The sequence below is a fragment of the Sinocyclocheilus grahami genome, unplaced genomic scaffold, assembly GCF_001515645.1.
Source record: "Sinocyclocheilus grahami isolate Dianchi unplaced genomic scaffold, SAMN03320097.WGS_v1.1 scaffold250.1, whole genome shotgun sequence".
In the NCBI taxonomy this organism is placed as follows: domain Eukaryota; kingdom Metazoa; phylum Chordata; class Actinopteri; order Cypriniformes; family Cyprinidae; genus Sinocyclocheilus; species Sinocyclocheilus grahami.
In genome coordinates, this window is record NW_015505429.1 from 656,211 (window position 1) to 667,088 (window position 10,878).

A 10,878-nucleotide genomic window follows, 5' to 3' on the forward strand; every position below is an offset into this window, starting at 1 on the left:
GAGAGAGAGTCATAGAGCCAATCAAGTGGTTGGGGATTATTTGGAGGCCATGATTGACAAAGGCCAGGGGGGCAATTTGGCTAGGACACCGGGGTTACACCCCTACTCTTTATGAGAAGTGCCATGGGATTTTTTTTAATGACCACAGGGAGTCAGGACCTCGGTTTAACATCTCATCTGAAAGACAATATAATAAAAGAAAAGAAATATACATAGACCTATATTTTTTCATATTTGTTTATTTTATTTTTCTTTATAATGAAGTATTCTGTATCTAGTAGATTGTGAAAGAATGATTATCAGTTCCACACACAGAGATATATAAATTCTACATTTATTTAAATGAGGGAAAAAAACTTCACTGGTATCGGATCGGTATCGGTATCGGCCAATACCGAACCCTAGGTATCGGAATCGGTATCGGAGGCGAAAAAGGTGGATCGGAGCATCCCTACTTTACACTTGCCAACACTTTGTGCGTTGAAGTGTGTGGCAGGGAATATTGGATGCTAAGGGCATACTAAGGGCAAGAGCAGGTAAGGAGGGATGCACTTATTCGTCCAAAACTTCAGAGCTGGCAGGTCAAGAGGCAAAGCACTGAAATGAAAGAAAGGATGGGGGTTGCAATGCATATCTGTCATGGGAGGCAAAATGCACTAATAGATGCAATACACTAGAGAGAGGGAAAATGCTAAGACTACACGTCAAACTGGCTTCACTTTGAGTTTTGCACAAACTGTAAAAACATCTTTTTTTTTTTGTGTAATTTTGTAGATTGAATTGATTTGCCTGGCATTGGGTTGCAGGATTGTGCAATACAAAAGGAATGGGAACTTACTTTGGGAATTACAAAACAGCTCCCGCTTTTACAAAGAGAACCAATTTGGGGCATTTTCCCTAATGTTCAATCTAGAAAACATACGGCAGGTCACAGTGCACTATATACCAGTCAGTTTTCTCTTGTGATGTTCATCAGAACCATACAGAAGCTACAACAACAGTGCATCTCTTGTGCAGTTCTGTATGGTAATCACAAGGATAAAGATGCTCCTACCATGCACATGTGTGACCACAGAAATCGTGTACAGTAATGAGCCACAGCGAATGCAGTACAGTCTATTCTGATGAGGCAACAGCACTGCGGGTGGTCGTCATTTGTGCGTTACCCTAAACAGAAATCACTCATCCAATGGATCCTAATTAACATACACACATGAGAGTAGATGAGTGATTTAGGGACTTCAAAATCAGGCCGTTCTTCTTCAGCCCCACTGCATGTTCACCAATAACGCAGACGTCGGCATAATCCAGGACTTCCCAAGATACTTATCCTTTGTGAAAAAAGCTACGTTACCCATTCAATTCCCAGTCCCCATGACCCGGCATTGATTATCCCATCTAAAGCTCTTAGATAAATGACATTAGCGGCAAATATTTTAGAGAAGCCCACTTCTGTCGGTGCATTTACATCACCAATCATACAGGGCTAATATTGAGAGTGGTCAGAGAAGAAAAAGGCATATTAAATGGCTTAAAAAAACACATTTTATACTTTTCATTGAAATCCAATCTGGGGTGCGTTTCCCAAAAGCATCGTTAGCCAACTATGGTCGCAAGTTCCCTCGTTATCAACATAGTTCAACGATTCGGTGTTTCCCGAAACCATAGTTCAAACGAACATTCGCAAACAGCGTCGCAAACTTATGTGGTAGGAACTACAGCTCTCCACCAATCTATATCTTCAATTCAATTTAAATATATATACATTTTAATCGATTTATTAGCGCATCCTTAATAAGCGCCATTTTTGAAGAGTGCGCACGTGCATAAATGCCTAAGGGAACCCCGGAGTATGACGTAAGAGGAAACCAGCGATGAATCTAACATCAAATAAAGCAAAATGACAGGGAACAAAACAATAGTAAATTTGCCATCAGGTGCCATGTTCAATACAGCACCATCTCACAGAGATCTCAAATCAATTAATTAGCAGAAGTTATTACTCCACCACATGCGTGTGACGTCATTAAAAACGGATTATCTAAAGCCAATCTCTATTGAACCCTCTTGCACTGTAAAAACTGTATATAAAAAAAGATTACTGGAGTATGTTTTATAAGAAAATAGTATTTCAGTCTTCTATTGAAAACCGATCTGGAAGTGAAACAATAAATTTATTAACTGCACTGATAACTAAATATTAACAATTATCTAAAGCCAATCTCAATTGAATTCTGTAAAAATTGTATATAAAACAAAACCGATATTTGCGTATGTTTGATACCAATTTACTATTTCAGGCTTTAAAGCTCCACGTTCGGATTATCTAAAGCCAATCTCTATTGAACCCTCTTGCACTGTAAAAACTGTATATAAAAAAAGATTACTGGAGTATGTTTTATAAGAAAATAGTATTTCAGTCTTCTATTGAAAACCGATCTGGAAGTGAAACAATAAATTGATTAACTGCACTGATAACTAAATATTAACAATTATCTAAAGCCAATCTCAATTGAATTCTGTAAAAATTGTATATAAAACAAAACCGATATTTGCGTATGTTTGATACCAATTTACTATTTCAGGCTTTAAAGCTCCACGTTTAATTCACTGTGCAACGTGCTGTTTCTTTGTAATTATTTGTCAAATTTATAAGCAATTTCTGAGTGAAAATTGTTTCAAAGTAAATGCTTTTTTCCCCGTGTGCAGACAGTGATAAATCGCCCTGGAGTTGCACCCTCAAGTTCAAATGCGAATAACAGAAGTTTTCAAATTAAATTTCCATGCATGATCGTCTCTGCGGCCCTGTGAGAATTGGAACAATTTGCAGGCGATGAGCTAAAACGTGTATGAAAAATTAAAATCACATCTAACCTTGCTCCATCTCGGTGTCATTTGATTGTTCTGTTGCGATGTTTCTCGAGGCTCACATCGACGCACTGCCTTCTCTCTCTACCCATGAGAGAAAAATGTAATTATCTAGCGCGATACCCCCATGGTGGAAATACAGTTCATAGCATCTATGAAAGCTTACAAATCGTTTATAGCGGCCTCTTAAAGCAGATTGTGGCAGGAACATACATTCCGCTGCTCTCTCAAGACGGCAGATAAGTTATCCAGACATCGCATAAGAAACACTCTTGATCAGGATTTCAGTCATCTGTCATCATTTAAACCGAGTGAAAAGCATCAGTAGGTTCACCATTGCAGTTTGTATGTGAACGCTGCACCCCGACTCATTAGAGAATTCCCATTAATCCTATTAAAGCCCCATTAAGCATGTGCTGATAGCACCGAATTAACATCAAGCTCCACCAGCTAATAAGGCTTCGCTTCTGCAATTTACATGAGTGAGGAGGAGATGCAAAGAGGTAACAGAGACATACAGGAAAAAGAAAAGAAAAAAGCAATCAGTAAATATACGGCAGCAGATTGTATATTTACAAATGTACACTTGTCTCATCAAACCCATTCAAAAGCAAAGTGACACAGTAATCAGAAAGCATTGCACTGATCATTACTATAATGCGTGGTGGCAGCTCATTGGAAACGGGGCGGGAGGAAGACGGTCAGTCTATGAGAAACCGTAAGCAGTGATGATTGTGCTATTTGGGCGGAATCTGTAGCACCTCGTGGCTGTCGGCCTCACTGTGACTGATGAGAAGGGACAAGGTTAACGTGGGTATGGGAGGCGCAGCTGTGCTCCAAATCATTCATCACTGGCGGCCGCAGATTACAGCTCAAGCTAGCGGCCTGTCTGCGGACGAACAGTCCCGCTCCTCTCAGGTTCACACGTCCACAATTTGTTTAACGCAGCACTTTAATCTGTCAGCGAGCGCTACCAAATGGTCTGTTCGAGGGAAGATGATTTGAAAAACTTATGGTCAAAGCTAAAATGTGTAATATCTGTGGTACCAAACGAAATTTGAAAAAATAAATCAGTTTTCAAACAGGTTTCCCTCCAGTTCGCTATCAGTCAAACAGACAGATAGTCCAAACCACCGATTCACAGCCCTATGTTGAGCTGGTCAGGATGCATTTTATATGCATACAATATGGATATTTTAGGGGGAAATGCATATGAAACTGGTATAGGAGAAAGTATGGTAATACTTATCAGCAAGGTTAAATTGGTTAACATTAGCTAATGCATCAGGCATCATGAAATTAAAATAGCAAACTTAAAAAAAATATATAATAACTGAAATATGCACTACCATTTAAAAATTTGGGTTCAGTAAGATTTATTATTATTATGTACATTTTATTTATTTACTTTTTAATTAATAGTTATAATAAAATTAATACTTCTATTTAGAAAGGGCAATATTACATTTAGAAAAAGTGACAGTAAATCCATGTTACAAAATAAATATTTCTCCTGACAATTTCCATCCAGTATTAAGAAGCATAACTGTTTTCGACATTGATAATCAGAAATGTTTCTTGAGCTGCAAATCAGCATATCAGAATGATTTCTGAAGGATCATGTGACACTGAAGACTGGAGTAATGATGCTGAAAATTCAGCTTTGCATGGAATAAATTATATTTTACTATATATTTCAATAGAAAACTTTTTTAATTATAATAATATTTCACAATATTACAGTTTTTACTGTATTTTTGAGGCAGCCTTGGTGAGCATTAGATAATTCTTTCAAAAACATAAAAAACAACTTTTACATGTTTTGTATGTGTAAATATACTGTACTAACAATCATTGTTAATTCATATTTATTCATAATCATGTTCATTTATACAACTTCTTAAATGTGTATATAGAAATCAGCATAAACCTGGATTAATAAATCCTGTATTGTTCATTGTTAGCTCATGATAACTAATTAACTAATATTAATGAATTAAACCTTATTGTAAAGTGTTACCAAATGTAAAAAAATTACACACTTTAGCCTTAAAATACAATCTTGCATAATTCATTGACTGAAAAGATACACGTGAAAGATCTGAAAATATATCTCTCCCAGTTCTTGCTGCATGGGGTGCCCCAAATATGCCTTTCCATTTCAAATGGTCCCAACTAAATCAGTTGGAAGGATTTCCCACAGTGAGCCCCAGTCACGATCAGTGTAAATTCTTCATGCCAGCACATTCGTTGCTTCAGGCGATTCTTATCTTTTTCACTCCCTTTTTTCACTGTATGATCACATTTGCAGGAGAGGCTGAGCAATCAGAGGAGGTGAACTCCTCCTCACCATGAGCTGTAAAAAATCACATGCTGTTTGCGCAGGAGCGTAGGACCCTTTAAATGTTCTCTTTCGGCTTTTTCCTCCTGAACTTATGGAGAGATGCTGTCAAGCCACTTGCTGCATGATTTTTAGGGATGCTGTCTTATTATTTATTAAAAATTGACCATCTACCACTTGCACACTATTCTATTTCTATTCTATCAACTTTTTCTTTTTACTAAAGATTGACCCTCTAACACTTGCACTCTATTCTATTTCTATTCTATCTACTTTTCTTTTTATTAAAAAACTTGACCCTCTAACACCGGTAGGTCCGGCACTCTATTCTATTTCAATTATATCTACTTGTTTTCTTTTACTTATTGTATATAAAAAAGCTTGACCCTCTAGCACTTGCACTCTCTATTCTATTTCTATTCCTATTCCATCTACTTTTCTTTTTATGTATTAAAAATTGACCCTCTAACACTAGCACTCTATTCTATTCTATCTACTTTTCTTTTTATTAAAAAACTTGACCCTCTAACACAGGCACTCGATTATATTTCTATTATATCTACTTGTTTTCTTTTATTTATTGTATATAAAAAAGCTTGACCCTCTAACACTTGCACTCTATTCTATTTCTATTCAATCTAACTGTTCCCTGCTGGTGGAATGACCTGCCCAACTCAATCCAAGCAGCCGAGTCTTTAGCCATCTTCAAGAAACAGCTAAAGACACATTGTCACCTTGGAATTATAAGGTTCTGTCTGACATTTTTGTCAAAATTTAATTATTCACATTCTTATTCTGTGACAATTTATTTACATAGTATGATTTTTTTGAAGTTGTGTACATTTTGGGATTTTTTATTTAGAAAACAAAACGTTTACATTTACATTTACATTTACATTTAGCTGACGCTTTTGTCCAAAGCGACTTACAAATGAGGACAATGGAAACAATCAAAATCAACAAAAGAGCAATGATATGCAAGTGCTATAACAAGTCTCAGCTAGCTCAATGCAGTACACGTAGTAATTTTTTAAAATTATATAATAAATAAAAAGAAAACAGATAGAATGGTAAAAGAATAGGGCAAGCTAGTGTTAGATTACTTTTTTTTGCTTTTGTTAATAATAAATAAAAAGAATACAAAAAGATTAGAAAAACTAGTGTTACTTTTTTTTTTTTAAGAAAACAATCAGTAAATGAATAGAGTGCAAGTCTAAAAGGGACAATTTTTTAAAAAGAATAGAATTATAATATTATAGAATTTTCAAATTAATTAATTGAAAACAGCACTCAAATCCAATCTAGTGACATCATGAAAACTCACTCAAAAATAGATTCAAAATAGATTTAGATTAAAAAAATATATGGAATCCAAAAACTTTGAAGCTCTAAATCTCAAAACTGCTCAGAATGCAGATAGAACCTTGTAATTCTAAGGTGGTGACATCTCTTCCATCTACACTTGACCCTCTAACACCTGCACTCTCTATTCTATTTCCATTCTATCTACTTTCCTTTTTATTTATTAAAAAATTGACCCTCTAACACTTGCACTCTATTCTATTTCTATTCTATCTACTTTTCTTTTTATTAAAAAAACTCTAACACTGACTGGCCCGGCACTCTATTCCATTTATATTATATCTACTTGTTTTATTTTATTTATTGTATATAAAAAAGATTGCACTCTCTATTCTATTTCTATTCGATCTACTTTTCTTTTTATGTATTAAAAATGACCCTCTAACACTTGTACTCTATTCTATTTCTATTCAATCTACTTTTCTTTTTATAAAAAAACTTGACCCTCTAACACAGGCACTCGATTATATTTCTATTATATCTACTTGTTTTCTTTTATTTATTGTATATAAAAAAGCTTGATCCTCTAACACTTGCACTCTATTCTATTTCTATTCTATCTACTTTTCTTTTTATTAAAAAACTTGACCCTCTAACACAGGCACTCAATTCTATTTCTATTATATCTACTTGTTTTCTTTTATTTATTGTATATAAAAAAGCTTGACCCTCTAACACTTGCACTCTATTCTATTTCTATTCAATCTACTCTTTAAAAAAAAAAAAAACTTGACCCTCTAACACAGGCACTCGATTCTATTTCTATTCAATCTACTTGTTTTCTTTTATTTATTATACAAATTCGACCCTCTAACACTTGCACTCTATTTCTATTCTATCTACTTTTCTTTAAAAAAAAAAAAAACTTGACCCTCTAACACAGGCACTCGATTCTATTTCTATTCAATCTACTTGTTTTCTTTTATTTATTATACAAATTTGACCCTCTAACACTTGCACTCTATTCTATTTCTATTCAATCTACTCGTTTTCTTTTATTTATTATGAAAATTTGACCCTCTAACACTTGCACTCTATTCTATTTCTATTCAATCTACTCGTTTTCTTTTATTTATTATGAAAATTGGACCCTCTAACACTTGCACTCTATTTCTATTCTATCTACTTTTTTTTATTAAAAAAACTTGACCCTCTAACACAGGCACTCGATTCTATTTCTATTATATCTACTTGTTTTCTTTTATTTATTGTATATAAAAAAGCTTGACCCTCTAACACTTGCACTCTATTCTATTTCTATTCAATCTACTCGTTTTCTTTTATTTATTATGAAAATTGGACCCTCTAACACTTGCACTCTATTTCTATTCTATCTACTTTTTTTTATTAAAAAAACTTGACCCTCTAACACAGGCACTCGATTCTATTTCTATTCAATCTACTTGTTTTCTTTTATTTATTATACAAATTTGACCCTCTAACACTTGCACTCCATTCTATTTCTGTTGCTGTCTATAGCGGTGCAGAGAAAGCTGGCCGAGGACACGTGAGCTTCCGGCTCAGAGTGCAGTTACACACTTGACCTGACAGCCGTGACGAACCTTTGTATTTCATAATGTCTGGTCTGGTCATGTGACCACAAGGCCCATGTGCCCTCATGAAATGAACTGAATGAATTACATAATGAGTTTTGATTTCTGGCAACTAGGGATTCAATTACACATCGAAAGCATAAAGGCAATGCGGAGTTTGCGACGTTGAAATATCTGCTACTTCAGGGTAAATGTAAGTGAGAAAACAATCAGCCAACTCCGCAATATGACGCCATTCACCATAAACAAGGTTGCAGCAAAACTCAGCAAACAGCAAAATTTAAGATTTCATTCACCATATCACAGCACTGACTGTCAACAGAAATAAGTAAATAAATAAAATAAATAAATCTGTTGCCACGAGCAAGGTTAAGATGCAAGGCCTCAAAATCAGACAGGGCCCTCTGCCATTTAAGCGCTCAAGCAGGTTTAACAGTCTGGACAAAGTCTCAGGATACATTACTGTAATATTTCTATCATTCAGTAATGCTTTTACCTACCTATAGTTTCAAAGGAAGAGTGAGACTGTACACATATAAACTGTACACATTTTCAGATTTTTTTACTTCGTATAAGTGTCTGCATTACATTAAACATATCTCGGTCAAAGGGAACACTTTATAATAATTTTCATGAATCAATAATTCAACCTTTATATAAAGCTTAACGAATCAGTAGTTCATATTTCAATGCACAATAATGATTTGATAAGCACTATATAATATAATATTATGTTGCTTGCTAAATTTATTATAAAGTGTTACAGGTCAACTTACATGCAAAATATCAAACATCTAATACATTCGGCTCTAATAAACAATACAGATTCAAACATTTTTTGGGGGGGGTCAATATTCAATTTGAATTGAATATATATAATATACACAAGCATAATACATTAGCAGTGAACATATACAATTTTTTGACACAACGCTGAAAAAAAAAGAGAGAAAAAAAAAAACCTACCATTTAATCTTGTAGGGCATTTATATGTACACAATGTCCAAAATAGTGTTTTTAAAATAAATTTTTTGTTTTAGTATTATTGTTTAGTTACACTGCAATTGCTATGTGTATTAAAAGCAAATGTTGCATTTAAAACTGATTTTTTTACTGATATGCCTTTGAAAGAAAAAAAGTGTATTTCCAAGAATAGCTAAGGAACAGGCAGACTATAATTTGCAATGACTGACATTAATATAATGTTGAATATAAGGAAACCTCTGACATGTATCTTGCAGTGGCTATTTCTAACATTGCCAGCACACGTCACACACTATAATATATAGGATAACGAGTACCACCATAGACATTCACTCAGGATAATGATTCAAGATCATGGACCTTAAACAGGAATGTAGCCAGCTTGGGAGCAGGTTTCTTAATATAACGACTGTACAATTTATCCTTAGTAAATGCACTGATGTATCCAGCAGGCTGCTGTTCTTTGATAACTATAACATTTGGAGTGAATAATTACATTTTGGGAGTAGCTTTGAATCGCATGTTATTTGAAATCAGAATTTTAAAATGTTAGTGGAAACAAGATGGATTATTATAACAATATATCACTTGTTTCTATTTATTGACAAATAATCAACGTACTTATCGTATATATTTTTGCACTGAAATTGCTTTTAGTGCTTGGTTACATTCCTGTGACATCCAGCAGTGTCTTGGTGGATGCACCTACCTTTGAAATTAGGTCTGATTCTTGCATCATAACCGGACACTTTTCCCATAAGCTTGTCCAGGAATTCTGACGGAGGCATTGGGGTGGCAGCTTTCCGAGCTGCTGCTTGTTGGGACGCTGCCAAGCTGTGGATTGGGACAAAGACAGGTGCGTTAAAGAACAGAAGGGGACAACCGTTATGCATTATGATATTTTTTATTTTTTTTAATTATTACATTCTCTGCCCTGAGGCAAACGGAAATCTCTGACTCAAGTCACTTTTTCATTTCAAGCTGACGTTACATTATATGCTCATCATCATACCTTAACTGTTCCCTGCTGGTGGAATGACCTGCCCAACTCAATCCAAGCAGCCGAGTCTTTAGCCATCTTCAAGAAACAGCTAAAGACACACATTTATTCTAATAATCTATAAAACTCTTCAAAGTTCTTTTCAACTTTCCCTAACGGTACTTGTTGACTACCGGTCTCTAACACTTGCACTCTATTCTATTTCTGTTCGATCTACTTTTCTTTTTATTAAAAAAACTTGACCCTCTAACACTGGCTGGCCCGGCACTCTATTCCATTTATATTATATCCACTTGTTTTATTTTATTTATTGTATATAAAAATGATTGCCCCTCTAACACTTGCACTCTCTATTCTATTTCTATTCGATTTACTTTTCTTTTTATTAAAAAACTTGACCCTCTGACACAGGCACTCGATTCTATTTCTATTATATCTACTTGTTTTCTTTTATTTATTGTATATAAAAAAGCTTGACCCTCTAACACTTGCACTCTATTCTATTTCTATTCAATCTACTTGTTTTCTTTTATTTATTATACAAATTCGACCCTCTAACACTTGCACTCTATTTCTATTCTATCTACTTTTATTTTTATAAAAAAAAACTTGACCCTCTAACACAGGCACTTGATTCTATTTCTATTCAATCTACTTGTTTTCTTTCATTTATTCTAATAATCTATAAAACTCTTCACAGTTCTTTTCAACTTTCCCTAACGGTACTTGTTGACTACCGGTCTCTAACACTTGCACTCTATTCTATTTCT

The 10,878-nt window shown here is 34.5% G+C and overlaps 1 protein-coding gene across 1 annotated transcript in view; it reads right to left on the reverse strand.

Moving 5' to 3' along the window:
* The window catches only part of LOC107598350 (glycine receptor subunit alphaZ1-like), an 87,580-nt gene that overhangs the window by 45,172 nt on the left and 31,530 nt on the right, over positions 1 to 10,878 (reverse strand). The window contains exon 2 of the mRNA XM_016289660.1: positions 9,818 to 9,942. Within this exon, the coding sequence (XP_016145146.1) occupies positions 9,818 to 9,942 (125 nt within the window). The remainder of the gene's footprint in view (positions 1 to 9,817; positions 9,943 to 10,878) is intronic.